Consider the following 18,261-nt stretch of genomic DNA (forward strand, 5'->3'; position numbering starts at 1 on the left):
TGATGTGTCATCCTTTTGCCCTTTCCCTGACAGTGAGTTTTCTTCTAGTCAACGCAAATGTTCATATAACTTTTGACCTATCACTTTTAACAGCTTTTAAGATCTGACTAACTGCCTTGCAAAAATTTGGGGAAGGTTTTCCTAAATAGGAGGTAAAATGATCTGTGGGTCTGTACACCTTTTTCCTCCACAAGCTTGGTGAAAAGCAAGTGTATGTAGTATGCAAGAACTGTAGTATGTTAGTGTGTGATAATAGCTTGACCTGAAGTGTGAATTGGCCACTAGACACTGTTTAAGATTACGAGACCCCTATCCTGTAAGTAGATCCACATGGACAGGTCCCTGCCACTGCTCAAAGCTCCCATCAGATGAAGTCCCATTGTCCACGTGGATTTTCCTGCAGCATCAATGCTTTAGGCAGAAAGGATGGTGTTGATTTCGCATAGCTTTAGGTATCTGAGTTGTGGATGTGTGTATCTGAGCTAGGGCCGTCTTAGGCTCCCTTGTATTCAGTGGAGAGAAGTAGGCATATCTGGGGTGCAGTCCATCTGTCCAGAAGGAGATGTCAGCTTAAATGAGATTAATTGTGCTGTAGAAATATTTATTGCTTTCTACAGCATATAAAGTCACCCCCATCTCTGTCACTTAGAGATAGATATCTGCATTTGATCAGATGAACCCAGGCAAAGAGTCCCAGACAGGGAGACAGCCTTTTCTTATTCTCACCCTTCCTCTTTCAGGCTCCAGATGCTTGAAGCTATCTGCAAACACTGGGAAGGTCCAATCAGCCTGGCACTCTATCTTTCTGATGCAGAAGCCCAGCAATTTCTGCGCTACGCCCAGGGCTCAGAAGTACTTATGAGCCGCCACAATGTCGGCTACCATATCGTGTACAAGGAGGGCCAGTTCTATCCTGTGAATCTGCTAAGGAATGTGGCCATGAAGCATATCAGCACACCATACATGTTTCTGTCTGACATAGACTTCTTGCCCATGTATGGACTCTACGAGTATCTCAGGTAAATGGACAGTGGAGGGATTCCCACCGTCATCTGCGTTTTCAGCCCCTCCACACCCCACCCTTCTCACATATTCCCAAAACAATGCAGTTTGAGCAGATCTGAAAGAGGCAGCTTGTAGATGTTTAGGGTGTGACAATGCCCAGCAAGGCACAAGAATTTTTAGGGTAAAGGAAGGGGCTGTAACTGGAAGTAAAGCAATATGGTTATGAGAGAAAAAACTCAGGTCTAAATGTAACCCCTGTTAGCCATCAGAATAATTCTGTCAGAGCAGCAGAAGAATCAATTTGAAAATTGAACTGGACTAAGTATGTGCAAGAGCATCCTGTATTAGCAGAGATGTGAACCAGATGATTTCCCTAAACATCCCTGGTTCTTAATGTCACTGACAGAAAAAACATGCAAAGCATTACTACACTTGTTGTCCCTGTGACACACTCTTAATCCAGTTCTATATCTTGAAAAGAGGGTGATAGTCTAACCAGCTCAAAAATAGGACTGCAACGCCAGCAATTGTCAAGGCAAAATAATTAGCATAAGGAAACTGGGAAGAATAGCCTCAGTGTGTATTGCATCATAATGAATGTGAGCAAACTACAGACCTCTGATCCATTAACTGAGCTTTTTTTAATAAAGACCTTTTTCCCCTGCAGAGGCTGGTCATCTGAGGCCAAAGCATAGAGCAAGGAGGACACCCTGTGGCCAGATAGGAGGATTTCAGTTCTTTAGTCCTGACCAGTTTTGCTTTTCATCTCTATTCTAGTTTGGTAAAAGTTGATCAAAGTGTTCCAGTAGGGGTCTGCCTGTAGGTGATCCTTTTCAGTCCGTAGACGCAGGGGTTTGGAGCGTAAAGGGAAATATACCTCTCGGTATCGTAACTTATGGAGGAATTCCTTTGTTTCGGGTTTAACAACTCAGTAAACATCTTCTCACTTCTCCCTCATGTGGAGAATTAATTGCCTTTTTCAATTTCTGCATCCATGTACGGGGCCAAATTCACTATGGCTTTTAAGACACTGGATTGCAATAATGTCATTGAAGTTCTATTGCACGGTGTCAGCTTGTTTCCCACTTATTTTAGGGATATTTCTTTTTGACTTGTGCTATGAGGACTCCAAAATAATTCTGTCCCTTGCACACATTAGCTGTCTCAAGGCACATGTGGGGATAGTTGTTAGCTTTTCTGTTCTTTGACGTTAGTGTTGCATGCTGTTACATTTCTTCAGATCGATGCTGGACACAGTGAGGATAGCAGCTGTTGATGCTGGCATGTAGTACTAAAAAAGGAACTTGTTCCTCCATGCTGCTTCGCAGTGCACTGACGGGAGCCAGCACTGAAAGGAAGAAGAGAAAAGACAGAATTATGTACCGCAAGATACTTGAGACATTACAACCATAGAAATAATTCTTGTATGGTGATAATGTATTATAGGACTAAATGCACAGCGATGCCACCCATTGGTGCTGTTTCAGAAAAAAAACAGATTCATGCTGAAAGCTGTTACATCTGAGACTTTGTGTTATTCTACCAGCCTTTTGTGAGGCCCATACCAGCCTTTTGTGGGCCTGTACCATCTTAACTCTGACTGTGAGTCTCTGTTGCCTGGGAATATCGAAATTGCTAATCTGCTACTACCAGCTCTTTATAAAGGGATTGGATTTTTTTGCGTATGGAGCTGAGGCTTTTGTTGCTTTTTCAATAATGATTTTTCTGAGCAAAATAGCAGGGAGGTGCAGTGAGATTATTTTAAATACAGATATCCTGTATCTTTCTGCATTGACTGTTCCCACCGCCTCTGCAAGTAGTTGATTAGTGCTATCTGTCTGAATGGCAGCGATTGTTTGTTAAAGAGATGTACAAACATTTTCATCTTCATTTCCTCAGATAGAACAACAATAAGCAAATAGAAATAGTGTGGTGTTTCAGGCATCGCTTTGTACAGGATGGGCCAGACAAGTCCCTCTCACTGCAAGTTTGCTGAGTTACATATATTGTATATTGTGTTTCTACAGACAATATATTCTCAGAAAGAAAGGAATTTTGAAAAATATTTTTGAAATATTTTGAAAGTAGTGTATGTGAAAGGTTACCGTCAGTTTTGAAGGAGAAGCTGATGGAGCTGATGGTTCCCTGTCCCTCTAGGTATCTGTTGCTAGCACTTAGATTTGTGCTAATTGAGCTTTTTCACAGCTGCCAAATAAGACCATTTCAATGCTTTTAATCTCCATCAAACCCCGTTTTTGTTCTACCTTACTCTTCTGTGAAGTACAAAAGGGAAGAAATGTATCATTTAGAGATCTCCTGTTTACTAAATTCAGACACTTTCATGGTCTGTGCTGAGCCAAAGTCTTTTGTCACCTTCCCTCATTAGTTACTGAAGTCATCTCGTCATTGCCCCAGAGGTAAAGGCTCTTTCTGGTTGCTACAAATAAGGTGTGTGGGTCATCCTAAAGGTTCTTCTAACATGAAATAACTAGACAGGCTATCTACAGTTGTCACAGCTAGCATTAAAGTTCTTTCCTGACACATTTGTGTAAAATATGCCCTTCACTTCCAGTGACACATTTAGCATGAATTGGGAGCTGGCATCCAAGCTCTATCCACAGGTTTTGTACATGTGCCCTGCAACATGAGTTGTGAAGTATTTCTGGTTGTTCTTCATGTTGTGCCTATTGTTTTTTATTTGTTGGATGCCTTCGTAGGCTATGCATTCATTGCTTTTGCAGAGAGGAAGAACATTCAGATTACTTTAACAGTGAACTGACAACTCTCCAGTTCTTACCACAAGCTCTGTGACTGCCGTATTCATTGATCTCGAACCAACCACTTACCGAGTCCTGATGGTGGAAGCTAATTTGAATTAATGGACTCTTTTTTTTTTCTGAATTCAGTGCTTTAGGATTAGGTTGCTAACCTTTCTGTGTCTGAGCTTCTCTGTCCTCCAGAAATGGGAATGTTATTACTATCTGCCTCCATGAGGATGAGAATTCTGTGTTAATTTTTGGAAAGAACTATGGAGATGAAAAGATTGATATCAACATGCTGGAGTTCATTCAACCTGTGAGGAGACTGTTGTGATTTAAGATTCATTTCTTCCATGCTTTGTGAAAAATAGGGTTGATTAGTAAATTAGGAAATTTAACCCAACTTTCACTGTGACAGAATGACATACATCAGGTCTGAACACAAAGATGCCTGGGAAACGGTTTCCTGGACAACACTAGCAAAGAGAAAGCTCTTCATAAAATCATATATCCTTATTTTGGGGCTTGGGGAAAAAGGACAGATAAAGGAAAATGGATACTGGATCAATATTACTGAATCCAAAAAATAGCCCTCATAAAGATAGTGCAGGAATTAAACAGTTTACCCAGTGCTAGTTTGCAAAATAATGAAATATATTCCCTACATTATATTCCACATATCTTGCAACACCAACAGTGAAAATTTTCCTATTCCAAGTATCACAGAACCAGTCAACCAGCAAATGGCACCTACACTCAAAACAGGGAAAAAAGTCACCCCACAGAAAAGGAAAAGTAGATTTCCTTCTAATAGGAAGAGGTTAGTTTTTCAGCTGGTTGTCCGAGGAGCAGACCACCAGCCAAGGTATCAGAAGAAAATGGAAGATGTTTTTTTCTCTACCAAATCCTCCCTGCCTTTATCACAATTTCCTTTGTCACTCAGGTTCAACACCCGGATGTTAGCACTGATTCCTTCTTCCCCTTACATTAGTCCTTTATGTCATCTAAACCAAAGGCACACTGTTCTACTCGGAAGTCAGTGCTGCTGGACTTCTTGACTGAGCATGTCTCAACTCCCAGCTCAGTTTTGGTGAACGCCTCCACTTTGACCTTACCAACATGCACCTCAGATGCTCACATATCCTTGAAAATATCCCGCTATTTTATTTCACTCTTGACATACCTCCACCAGTTCTCTGTGTTTGACTGTATCCACTACAAGCATTTTGTTTTCAGATCTCTGCTTTTCTCCACTTGCTAACTTTTCATGTTGACCTTTGACAGTGCAAGTGATTTCAGCCTCGTTTCAGTTTGTTCCCTCTGCCTTTTGGTTTTCTTCATGAAGGTACTGTCATCTATTCTTTCCATCAGTTCTGCCACTGACACCTGTATTAAATTTGCAGGTGACAAAAGTAGGGAGTGTGCAAAAAGGATTACTGATATCCACATCATTTTTGTGTTTGTATACCATATCTTACAAAATGAGTCACGTTCAACACTAGTTTCAACACAACTTGCTCTGTCTGACTGTCTCTGCTGTTACCCTTGCTTGATACCTATACCTACTTCAGCTCTTTTCAGCTTCAGACTGTCAACATTGGTGGGCAGGGCTGTCTCCTACTCTTCGACATTGCCAAAGCACAACAGGGCCTTGATTTTGCCTGGGAATTTTGAGCTGTCCATCAAACAAAGAGATAGCAACAGCCATAAATGGAAGCTGCTTTTCTTGCAGAGCCCAAAGGGTGAGCATCACTGCAAATGTTACCTGCTCCTTCCTAGAACTGAATCCCCAAAGCTGTGCCGCTCAAGGCTGATAGATTGCACAGAGTCCAGAAAGCCTGAGATGTTGTCAAAGAAACTTTGTTAGTGTGCCCTACTTGCAGAGAAGGTGTGAAGGCAAAGAAACATTAAGAGCATCCTAAAGAATGGATGCTAGCACTACTCTGATTCTGGAAGGTCGTGGAGGCTGATTGTGAAGGATTCATCTATTTACATGCAGATATCTTGGCCTTTAGTGATGGTGAGGGAGAAGATAGTGAGAAAAGTACAAAAAAGTTATAATAAGATGCTGTTAAAGTCTTTCAGTTGTGAAAAGTTCACTGGAATGTGGCAGGAGTTTGCAGTAAAGCGCTGAGAACAGATCTTTTTTTTCTAGAATAGGCCTATAGGGTGGTATGAATTCTCTAAAATTCAGATTTTATTAAATAGGCCTGCTTTTCTTTTTCTCTGATGGCAATACAAATGAATTCTAGGTATTCTGGGCCTAGAAAAGTGGTTTATTTGGTCCTTCTGTTATTATGACAGTGATCCCAATTCCTTCATCTTATAAGGCTGTAGAGAGTTTGCTGCTTGTCAACATTGTCCTTGATTGCTTGTTGCAGGAACATAAAAGTCAGGACAGTGAATCCTGTTAAGGGGAACTGACTTTGACAGGGAAAGAGAGGCATATTTCTCGTATGAAATATAAAGATAATGAAAGAAAAATGGAAACAGAGTTATTTCTAATGAAAAGCATAGTGAGATTCAGTTTTGGGATGGAAAAGTAACTTTTTTTTCTTTTTCTTTGGGTTTTAGTTTGTTATGAAAGAATAGACTGAATACCTCTGGCAGGCAGTGCGTAAGGTTGCCAAGCTGTTGCTCTCCTGCAGCAGTGGTCCTAAGGCCCCTGTCTGGAGAAGGGCCCTACTGTGCAAAATGCAGTATGTGCCCCCCCACACACACTCTCACACACCAAACCAGTCGCTGCACTGAACAACTTGAAGCGAAAGAAGGCAAAAAGCAAGGTATCTCAGCGCATCCAGTGCACAGCTCTTCCCTGCAGGAAACAGCCTCTTTGCCCTACATATACAGCCAAGCACAAATGAGCTTTGATCTCTGGGCACTACCACGCACATTATTGACAATAGTCAAAAAAATACTGCTAATTTACAGTTTTGCTGATTTGCACCATGGCCTGTTGCAGTAGATCTGTGCCTTGCCTTGAACAATGACCAACGATCATGGCAACAGTGTGCTTGAGGGCAAATATCTGGTCCATAGTGGCGTTAAGATAATGTTCACCTTGCAGGACACACAGAGCTCTAAAGCAGAGGTAGAAAGCAAGTATGATGGCACAGCATAGCACAGAGAATAGCTAGGCTGAAATGCAACCAAACTTTTCGACTCCTCGCCTTGTAAAGTCCCACTGAGTCCTGGATAAATGCCATTTTTTTAGAACTGCCATCGACTGCACAACTCTTTACCACGTATGTAGCAACATTTAACTATGTTTCTCTTAGGTGGTCAGTTGGCTGTGCTCAGAGTGCTAGTTCAGCTCTGTGCACCCCTGGACATGCAGGGCAGCATTGATCAGTCAAACACACAAGCTCTCTTTGAACTGTGATTGTTTTCCCTGCTCTTAGAGCAGCAGATTCGAAAGCAGAAGAAAATACAAAACACCCCCGGGAAAAAATATGGGCCATAGTTACATTTACAGTATCAAACTGCCCATTCTCTGTTCTTCACTTTGAAAAGCCAAGTGATTTCCTCAGTGTAAAATTTTCCTGCTTGTATTTGTTGTTTCTCTTTGCCAGGAAGTCTGTCATCCAGCTAGATCTGGCTAACACCAAGAAAGCTCTGATCGTACCTGCTTTTGAGACCCTGCGCTACCGCCTCTCCTTCCCCAAGTCAAAAGCAGAGCTGCTATCTATGTTGGACATGGGAACCCTCTTCACATTCAGGTAATGGAAAGTACTTTTGTTGAACCTGTGGTCATTATCTCTAAAGATTTTTTTGATGTTCTGGAATATTTGATTTTTCTCTCTCACTGTCAGCTAGCTAGCTCCATTAAGAAACCTACTGGAATTTTTTTTCCCTTTTCATAGAGAGGCAGTGAACAGAATCGTATGTGGATATATTCCATCTGTAAGCTCAGCATTTCATCTAGTATTATAATCCTCTACTGAAGGACTTCAGTTGTTAAATTGAATTTGTTTTATTTTCATCATTTTTTATTGCGCTACAAAATCAAGCGCAACCATTACACTCATGTGCGTGTAATTTGCTTTTTGGCTGCCAAATACTATCCGGATAGCTGTGTGCCTCATGTGACCAAAAATAATTTCTCTCTGCTCGTTCTTTCACTTCCTTACTGACTTACTGGAAAAACAAATGCAAGCTTGTCGTGTGCCCTTTTAAAGTGTGAAACAGCTGCTTAAATAGCTAGAGTTTCTCAATGCAGAGGTAAAAGTGTACTCTGACTAGAAGCTGAGAAGCAAAGAACACCTAAATCTGGAGCTCCTCTCTGAAGCAGACTCCTTTTGTGGCTGCAAGCAAGTCACTTCTATTATCTGCCAGACTCTTCAGTTTTAAAATGCAACTACCAGGGATTAACTGTCTCTTGGGTGTGTGTGGTAAGGTCTGATTAGCAGACATTTGTAAAGCATCGCAGTGATGGGAAGAGCACAATGTGGCCTTATGATATTGCACAGAGAGGGGGCTTAGGAGACCTGCGTTCTCTTCTGAGCTCCGCTACTGCCCTGCTGGGAGGTGGTACGTGAATCAGTTCGCTTTCTTACATCTCTGTTCTCCATCTCTGAAATGCAGGTAACAATGTTCACTTCTCCTTTTTACGGTATTTTGAGATATAGAGATAAAAACTATGAAAAAGCTAGGTATTATCCATGGTCGGTGGAGCTCTATATCACCTCTCCCATCCTTCCCTTACTTTAGAGCTTTCCTCACACTTCTCCCATTCCCTGTATTACACACCTCTCATTGCAGCAGCCACCCTTCCCTCATGTGGCTGCATGCACGTGTCATAGCATACAGCCTGTGTGAGCCTGGGAAACATAATTCTGACACTACCTCTACCAGTGACTGCCTTGAATTAGAAACTTGAGGCGACTGAGAGAGGCAAGCCTCTCTCTGGAAAATTACTTAAGGATACTGATAGAGCAAGTGCCTTTCACTCTGCCATCATTCTTTAACAGTCAAAGATACACAAATTAACAAGAGATTTGTTGATAGAATATAATTGTTTCTCCCATAGTTGAAAGAAAAAATCCTTCCAGTGGAAAATAACACCCTCAGGATTTTCAGATGTTACATTCCACCAACAATCAAATTTTCAGCTTGCACAGCAGTGGCCTTCCACTACAGATTTCATCTTCAAGCTGTACAGCATGTTGGCGTGTTACATATACAGACAGATTTGCAGATCCTTTCTCAAGTCTAACTCAGGCAAAAATCTCTTTAACTTCAGTGGGAGTTTTGCCAGAGCAAGGTTAAATAAGAATTGAAGGACATGCGGTCTGTAGCTGGTGTACATATTAATGTAGGACACATTTTACAAATGCTTCCCCAGTTTGCTTTGGCTCATTTCATTGCTCAAATCCATCAACAGCTACAAAGCAGCTGTGATCTGGGCTGAGAATTTCCACCTCCACCTTCAAGGTGCTTTAATAATGCTGCAATTCGAGGCTGAGCGGGTGGGAGTGAGCTGGGGAGGACTGCTGTGACAGTGATTGCTGAGAGTGCCTGCAGCATCCCAGTCCCTCACACCACATGGTAGATTACAATCTTCCCCTCACTGAAATTGCTTTTGTCACCTCTTTTCCAAATGGTGACCTTTTCTACCTCTGGGCAGCTAAAAAGTACAAAATGGCTCTCAATTACATCCCCCAGTCACCACCAGAAGAAAAGGGGAAGACATGTGAGCATCGATGGCTGGCAAGGTGTGCTGCGTGGAAACTCTCCGTGGCGGTGGGTTGCTCTGTGCCAGCTTGCTGGCTTTGTTTGCAGGTCCTGGCTGTGACTGACTCACGAGGACATGTCCGCTCAGTGCCTCGGTAATAGCTGATGAACCACAAATATGCTGCCAACACAGCTTTCAGGCACAAGGAATACCACAGCTGGTAGAAGGCTCATCATATTGAGAAAACATAACCAGCAACAACTGATTAACTAATTAACTGAATGCATCCACAATCCGGCAAAATGTTTATGCATCTCAGAACAGAACTGGGGAAGTTTTCCTTTCACCAAATCATCTTTCTCACTGAAATGGGAAGCTTTGAGGGACAAGGCAGGGAGGAAGAACACTCTGAGAAGAATAATGATTTCATTTACTAACTTTTGCAAAGTTTGCTATAGTTTTGAAACTTTGTTTCAAATAAAAGCAATCGATAATGAAAGTAAGATGAAACATTTGACCCAAAGCAGGGGGGTTTTGTGCAGTTGTTTTCCATGAACCGTGGGAACGAAACTCATCATCATTTTACGGAGATCAAATTATTTGGTTTGGATTTGTCAAAATTGCCAGCGTAATGAAAAATACGTTGTTCACAATTTTCACAAAGTTCTCCTGGGAGTCAGTGAGATTGAGTGTGGCCTTAAAATTTCATGTGTATTTAAATCTTAAGTGAGAAGGGCCTGAGCAGGAAAATTAGATTTATTCATTTGTCCTGTGAGATGGAAGACCAATAAAGACAGTGAACCACTTCTCACAACTGCGTCACCGAGAGTAAGTCTATTGGAAATGACTCACTCTTTTATGGTAGCTTCCTCTATATGGACATCCGTGTAATGAACTCTACATATCTTACTTTGCAGTACATTTCATGTGATGATCAGCCATTGGCCAAGACCTAGCTCCAGCAGATTATATGTGTGTGTGTGTATATATGTGTAGACCCATATATATTGTATGTACAGATATGTATGTAATCCTGAACTCTCACAATTCTTGTTTCCAGTCTGATTATTCCTTTACAGTTAGAGTGTGCACACGCTTATTTGAGCGTCCTGTACTCATTTTGCTCTTTGTCCTGACCTTAGCCATCCTTTTGTCTTCCTCTTGCCCTCCACTCACATCAGTCACTCTGAAGAGGCAAGTAGATCATCTGGTATTATTTTGGTTGGTACTATCAGATCTATTCCTTCCTTTCTGCTTTGTTTTATCTCTCCAATCTCTCTTCCAGATTTTCCCTTAATTGTCTCTACCCCATTTTTTTTTCCTGCTTGTCAGCTCTCTCGACTCACAGAGGTTATACCTGAGCTACTGTAACTGCTTACACTGCTTTCCCCAGAAAGGGTGGAAAGAAATCGATGTTTTTATGGTTAGTGTCGTGTTCCCCCCCTGTTTAAATCAGTCGGAGAGTGTTACTAGAATAGCAGCAGCATTTGACTGCTTCTCTGCAGGAATCTCTCAATTAGCCAAAGTTTGTATGGGGCTTTGAGGATACAAATCACTTCATAAGTGTTTAGCAGTCATTATTATTATTATCATAATTAATTTCAAAATGCCGGAGGTAGGATGTTAGAAGATACAGCATCCTCCACAATTCCATACCATTTTAAACCCCATATTGTGATTGTGCTTTTTTCCAGCATAGACAGCTGCCCATTAGTGACTGGGTAGGTTACCAACTCATTTCCAAAAGAAAAGGGATAGGCTTTTTGGAGATGATTCCAAAGGGCATTAAGGCTTGTAAGCATCTTTGTGAACCTGGCGCTGGTTTCTAATAACCTTTAGAGAATTAATTCACTGTCAGGTTTTTTTTAATATGGAAGGGCTTTATTTTTCCAGGTCCCCAAGCCAGATATCTGAAAGTGATGCAACCTGTTTACAGTTTAGAAATGCAGCCTTCAAAGGACCATATGTTACTTAGGACCCCAGTGCTATCCTAATAATTCTGTCGTCCTGCACTGTCTCTGAACAAGGAGAGTCAGCGAAGCTGAACATCTCTCTGTTTTTCCAGTTATAAGCCATGCGAATATACAGTCAAAGTGGAAACTCCTAAGTTGTGATTTTCGGTCCCTGTTTTTAGGAATGGCTTGCAATGTTACAAGAATTTCTGGGGTTGAAACATTACCTCAGGTCCTAATTCTGCAAATACTTAGTGCTGAAATCCCTTTACTTTAGCACGTGAGTGATCCCTGTGAATTCAATGTACCTTAACGTTACAAACTGGCAGGATGTTTGTTTTGCCCCTTCTGTTACACATCTCAGAGCGTTGTAATACAGATGGCCTGCTATGCTTTTGTTTCATTATTTAATCTGTGAGTCTGCAGAAAGAGCCTGTCTCATTGATTTTTGGAAAGGTGTAATAAGAATAAGTGGGCGAGAGAGTCATTGACCCTGGCACTAATGGGGTGGATTCAAGCTGTGCTTGGAAGAGACCTGCTGTGACCTAAACAAGATTAACGAAGTACAAAAGGATCTTTTTCTGTAAATCAAGTTGATTACCTTACTCAGGATCACATGGGTGCTCCCCACAATGTAGAAAGTACAGCAGAAAGCCTTTATGTAATATTTTACTTATTAATTGAATTATGCGCTTTGGCTCCTGCCATAGTAATAACAGTAATTAATAAAACAGAACATCTATCCAGAGCTGCAGGTGTCTCTCATACAAATTATAAAATTGCATATAAAACAGATCGTGAATGTCACTGTGGTATAGAAATAGCTAATTTTAGGGACCTTATCTGAGCTACAGAATTTCACACCGATTTTAGAGCACTGATACAGCTGCTTGGTTGCTAGGAACGAGACACAGCACTTTGTAGTGCAGATGAACTGTCTGTGTACTTTGTAATTGTTTCTCACATTAGCATTAGGTAGTGTTTTCACACTATCCTTCACCAAGTAGATGTGTTTAAGCATTGAGCACATAGAGGCTCTGGGAAGCGTGCTGGAAATAGTCCTAGAAATTGCCTCCGATATGTCCTGAAAATGATGATGTGAACTGTAAGCTAATGTCCTTATTTTTGAGCATTTCATCTAACAAGTAACATTTTGTTGCCTCGCCAAGATGCATTCTATCTAATTGCTTCCCCACATTCCTGCCATTTATGTCTGTTTAAGGTATCACGTCTGGACGAAAGGGCATGCGCCGACGAACTTTGCCAAGTGGCGAACAGCCACCACCCCCTACCGCGTTGAGTGGGAAGCAGACTTTGAGCCGTACGTTGTTGTGAGGAAGGACTGCCCAGAGTACGACAGGCGGTTTGTTGGATTTGGCTGGAACAAAGTAGCTCACATCATGGAACTGGATGCACAGGTGAGGAGATGATACCTGAATATCTCACCCAGGGCTGGGCAGCAGGGTTGTTAAATGAAATGCATGTTCTGTAGAAAGGCTTCAGGCTTTGCATTACCAAAGTGCTCATCTGGCCTTTCTTAATGGCTCCTTAATGAGTGCTTCTTGAGTTGGGAACACTCAGTTTAGTCCTTGTCAAGCATTGAAAGAAGAACTGAGTCTGAGTTAGTTTATTTGTCAGTGCTGAGAAAGTTGTTGTCTCACAGTGGCACAATCCCTGCAGTGCCCACCTCCTGCCCGACAGTGTGTCTGAGCATTGCAGCACTTGTTGCCAGTCTCATCACCTACTAGGGCATCTATAGACCTAGCTGGAAGTTTTTCAGTTAAACAGAGGTTGGTGAGTCCCAAATGCTAATTTAGAATTCAAAAAGCAATCTTAAATTGAATCCAAGGCAAGCATCTTCAATTTCTGGCCTTGATTTACAGCATATCTCTGCAAAGCCAAGGACCTTACATTTCCAAAGTCTCTTGCTGTGGAGCAGGCTCTAGAGGATCCAGGTACTTGACCACTGGGCTACCTGCCTCTTGGATCTGTGACTTGGGATGGAGCTGCTGAGCAGAATATATAAGAATAAGGATGCAGAGAAAGCTCGAGAGTCCCAGACTGGTACTAGAGCTCTCAGAGCTGCCAAGGTCCCTGCCACCAACCTAGATCTTAGAGGCTGGCAGTGCCTATGGCTCTGTGGGACCCCAGAGCTGCTGCTCACCGAAATGGCAGGGTTTACATCTCCCTGCTGTTCTTGGATGTGAAGCTAACCACTGTGCTAATCAGCAGGGTCTGGGTCATGGCATTTCTTTTTAGTTTGGGTTTGGGTTTTTTTTTGTAGTTTGGTTTCAGTCCCAGTTTTTGAACTAGTAGTATTTCATGCTAACCAAAAAACATGCTTTTTGGCCATCTGTATCCTCCTATGCTAGCTTCTGCTGTAGATGGAATATAGCTGATCCTTCTCTGCCCACCTCTTGCAAGTTTATGTGAAGCAGAGCAGCACAAGACATGCAGCAAGTTACTGGGCGATTGTGTCTCTGGGGTGCGGGCTACAGTGTATTTGTGTGCAGGCCCATATGTGGGAGGGATATTTTCTACTTCTGCTTATAAAACCACACGGTCACCTTGGGTTGGATGCCACTTGCCCTCTGTTTGCAGGAGGGCATTCCCAACAAATTTGTATCTACTTATGTTGAGAAAAAATTATTACAGACTAGAAAAAAAATTGTCCCTTATATTACCGTTAATAATAATAATACTTTGCTCTGCTATGGCACTTTAATTTTCCAGTGCACTTTCCAAACACTGATCAATTAACCATCAATTGTGGAGAGTGCTAGTGTAATGATTTATTATTTGTTAATCTGGGTAACAAGGCTTATGTTCCCACTGGCAGCTCTCATCTAGCGCTCACGATTTAACTCTTCTGTTCAGAGACATTTGCCCAGCATGCAGATTCACTGGGAATCAGTGAATGGGAAATTGGAATATTTTTCAAAGTTGATCATAGTGCAGATATTTTAAATGGCCATTGGGTTGGAACTAACTCTGGGGAATTGTTTTTCTCACTCTTCCAGCCTTAAAAACATTCTCACATTGAAAAGAAGTTTCATTTTCATCTGTAGCAACATGGGTATTGGCCTGTTCTCCCAGAAAAACAGCCTGGAGAGGACGTGGGATCACACCTACCTCCCCCTATGGCATTCCTCTGCTTCAGGGTGTCCACAGATCAGGATGCTGCCAGCTGCTTGGCTAGCTTCATTATCAGCAGGCAGAGCAGCTTCTCAATTGAATTATTTCACTGCTCCTCACAACTGCAGTGTCTGTCAAGAGAACTGCTTCAGAGTCCTTACCAAGGGCCTGTGCCACTACCGTCCTTCAGAGCAGCCCACAGCGTGGAGATAATCGTCATTATTATTCTGAGGGCATGCAGATGTCCACTGAGCTGGATGCTGTACAAATACATAGATAATGGCAGTCTCCGTCTAAAGAATTTATAACCTGTAAGGTAGGGAAGTTCCTGCAACTGCATTGCTTTCTCAACAGATGTTTCCATGTAGCAGGGACGGGTCATCAGGAAACCTTTCCCTGCTCTTCCAGTGACTGTGGAACTAGACTGTGAGCAATCCTTTTACCAGGACCCCAGCCCAGAATCTTTCAAAGGGGCTTGTTAGCAGCAGATTCTCATGTTTTTGGAAGGCTTTATGTGCCTGAAGGCCTTTCGGAGGGATGGGAGTACTGCTGTGCTGAACAGTTTACACTGCAGAGCATAGACGGTCCCTGATGTGCAAGATTACAGACTTGAGATGCAAACAGAGAACAAAGAAAAGGTTGTATGAGGGGGATGCATCTTCCTCTGCAGCTTCAGCTCTTAGTTTTAAGGTCCTGTAGAGACATATTTTGTAGTCTGTAGTTTATCAGCTCTCCTCACTCCATCGTGCCAGCCTTTGTTTTTGTGTTTGGTTCCCCGTTAGTTCTAAGTCTCTTCCAGTTAAATGAGTTCTGCCGGTGAGCATCAAATTATTTTGCTCTTGCTGTACATTTGTCACCCCAGAGGGGTCCATTCCCATATATGACAGCATTGTAATTTGGCACAAAGATTTACCACTTGAGCACTGTCTGGCAGGGAACAGCCATTCCCATAATGAGAAAGGAGCAACCATACAGCTGCATCTGCACCTAGCTGTCCAACACACGCTACTGTTTCATAGGTGTCTCTGGGAAGGCACTGCAGCCTTGGCTATACTTTGGGCTCACCAATACCGCCGCCTGAGTTGGGAAATAGATCCACATTGCATTCTGCTCACTTTTTTCCATTTTGTTTGGGCTTCATTTTGGGCTGTGTTGCTCAAACACTTGGTTTCTGGTAGCATCGTAACCCAGCAGCTTTCAGTCTTTTCTGGGTTGATCATATTTTTTCAGGTGAAGAAAGATTTATAGGTGATACACTCATGTTTATTAGCACAAGTGGAGTACTCTGCCTCTGTGCTGCAGATACTCTGTCTCTGCACAGACTCCCAAATCTACAAGTGACTGGACTTTGCAAACCAGGGGAGGTTGTACACCATTTCTTTTAAAGCCAGCATGCTCTGTGGCTGTTCCATCCCTGCCCACTGTCTTATGCAGAGATGGTTAATGAGTCAATACAGCAACAGCTGTAGATAGAAGCTGTGTGAGGACAATAGGAAATTTGCCTGTAGAGGCTTTGAAGTTTCTTTGTCATTTGCATTCCATACAACTCAGACTTTTTGAAATGCCGTATGAAAAAAGAGGGTGTCCTAGTGGTTAGGGTACTTCGCTTGGCTAAAGAATACTGAGATTCACATCGCTTTTCTGCCCAGTTCCTTGCAGGAGCAGATACCTGTTTCTTGCACATCCTACACTAGTGAACTTTCAGCTTGTCTAAGAATCAGTCTTTGTCTAGCTTTGCTCTAATGATCATATATTTAATTATAAAAATTGAAAAAATCTAACAGGAGTAGTTGAGACTTTTTTAACAACAAAAATTGTCAAAGAACTTGGTCAGATATAAATAAAGAGCATTAGTGAAGTAGTTTTAGAGGAGAGGGGGAATTAAAACAGTATCTCATACTTTGTGAAGGAGAACTTAATTTGCGTAAAACCTTCTCAAAGCATATAGAATTAGCAGGTCCATTTTCACGTCACCTATAAAAGATATCATATTCTCCCTTCATTTCAGGTTTATAAATAGTTTTGGACAGTTTTCTCACTGTAAGTATCTTAGTATACAGGCAAAGCAACATATGTAGAGCAATGGATGCCTTTGTAAATATAGCTTATTCCAGCATCCCCAAAAAGATAAATTGTAGGGGCAGAAACATGCTTTTGCATGGACACTGGAGTGCGCAGTCACAGCTGTGTTGGTTGCAAGCACACTACTGCAAAATCTGTGCTGCAGACATGGCTTCAGGCATGCCTTTTGTACTGTTTCCCCATTATTTGGCTTACATGGAGAAAAGCATTTTAAAAGAGAAAGTAGATCTTCCATAAAACCAAGAGAAAACAACTTTTAAAAAAGAAGGCTTATATAGCATATCTGTATGGGTTTGTTGTTTCTGAGACCTACGCTGCACTGTTACGTGATGGAGCATGTTTGACTGTGGAGTACGGGAGAGATGCATTGCAAGAGGGCTCGGGAACACCCTCACAGCCATTGTCTTTCTCCCCCAGGAGTACGAGTTCACGGTGCTGCCCAACGCCTACATGATCCACATGCCGCACGCCCCCAGCTTCGACATCACCAAGTTTCGCTCCAACAAGCAATACCGCATCTGTCTCAAGACCCTGAAGGAGGAGTTCCAGCAGGATATGTCGCGCCACTACGGCTTTGCAGCCCTCAAATATCTCACGGCAGAGAACAACAGCTAGCACAATGGAGCCCGTGTGCGGGAAACAGGGACACTGGAGGGAGGAGCCACTCAGTGTTTGGGGCCTGGTCTTCAAACTTCGAACTGAGAAATACTTTCTGTTTTTATATCATACCCGGCAGTTCTAACAGTAGAAATTTGAAGTGACATGTCTTCAGACTACGCTCATTCGTCCCTTCCCCAACTACCCCAGGCCTTTCAGCTTTAGCGTTCGTGAGGTGTCAGCGAGAGGGGCGGCCACACGCCCGCCGTGCCGCCAGAGGTGGGGACTGGGCAGGGGCTGGGAACGCACGCTGCTCTGCAACTGCAGAGCAAAGACAGACCTTCAGAATATAGGATTTCATGTTGCTATTTAATAATTTGACATGCTTTTTATCTGTAAAGAAAGATCTTCGGGTCGCTGTCCTGTGAATTTCAAATCTGCACTACTCTAAAAGGGAACTTTCACCTGTGAACTTTCACAGGGGCCCTGTTAACATGGATGACCTTGTTAATGCAGGATGAGCCAAAGGTCTCAATTAGCCTTGAAAACGAAGGGGACACTTATACAATACTGCACTCCAGAGAAGGTGTGTTGCTGGTTTAGGTGTATACATGATATCAGCTGGTCTTTTATTCTCAAATTAGTTGTTTTATCAGGAAAATCCCCTACACCCTACTCTGCCTTTTCCCCAGTCCTAAATGCTGCTCCTTTCATTGCCAAGGAAATGTCTCCCCTGTGTTTCTTTCCCATCTTCAGTTCTGGTGGTCCAGTAAAGAAGATCAGTAGCTCTGCCAGAAAGTGAACAGAACTTGTCAGTGTAAGGTCTGTTTTCACCAGAGCAACTTGTTCGTGTGTGTCTCGTAAAATAAAAGGCCTGGCTATAATTCTTTATCTTTTTTAGGCAAGAATTGGATTTTGCCTATAAGGCACGTTGTGCGGGGGGATATTGATTTATAGGCTCATTTCAGTGCGTGCCTATCTGTGAAGGCATTGAGCCTTGGGCTTTAAGTGGACTTCTTTGCTGAACAGGGATTATAAACATGGCAACTAGTAGCCT

General features: G+C 42.4%; 1 protein-coding gene across 1 annotated transcript in view; it reads left to right on the forward strand.

Annotated features, from left to right (window-relative positions):
- Positions 1 to 17,605, forward strand: part of LOC104081524 (glycosyltransferase-like protein LARGE1) — a gene marked incomplete at its 5' end in the record, with an annotated part of 21,503 nt that extends 3,898 nt beyond the window's left edge. The window contains 4 exons of the mRNA XM_009584306.1: positions 741 to 1,019; positions 7,337 to 7,483; positions 12,613 to 12,808; positions 17,025 to 17,605. Coding sequence (XP_009582601.1) covers positions 741 to 1,019; positions 7,337 to 7,483; positions 12,613 to 12,808; positions 17,025 to 17,222 — 820 coding nt within the window. The remainder of the gene's footprint in view (positions 1 to 740; positions 1,020 to 7,336; positions 7,484 to 12,612; positions 12,809 to 17,024) is intronic.
- Positions 17,606 to 18,261: the final 656 nt, after the last annotated feature.

Source organism: Fulmarus glacialis, unplaced genomic scaffold (genome assembly GCF_000690835.1).
Source record: "Fulmarus glacialis isolate BGI_N327 unplaced genomic scaffold, ASM69083v1 scaffold29618, whole genome shotgun sequence".
In the NCBI taxonomy this organism is placed as follows: domain Eukaryota; kingdom Metazoa; phylum Chordata; class Aves; order Procellariiformes; family Procellariidae; genus Fulmarus; species Fulmarus glacialis.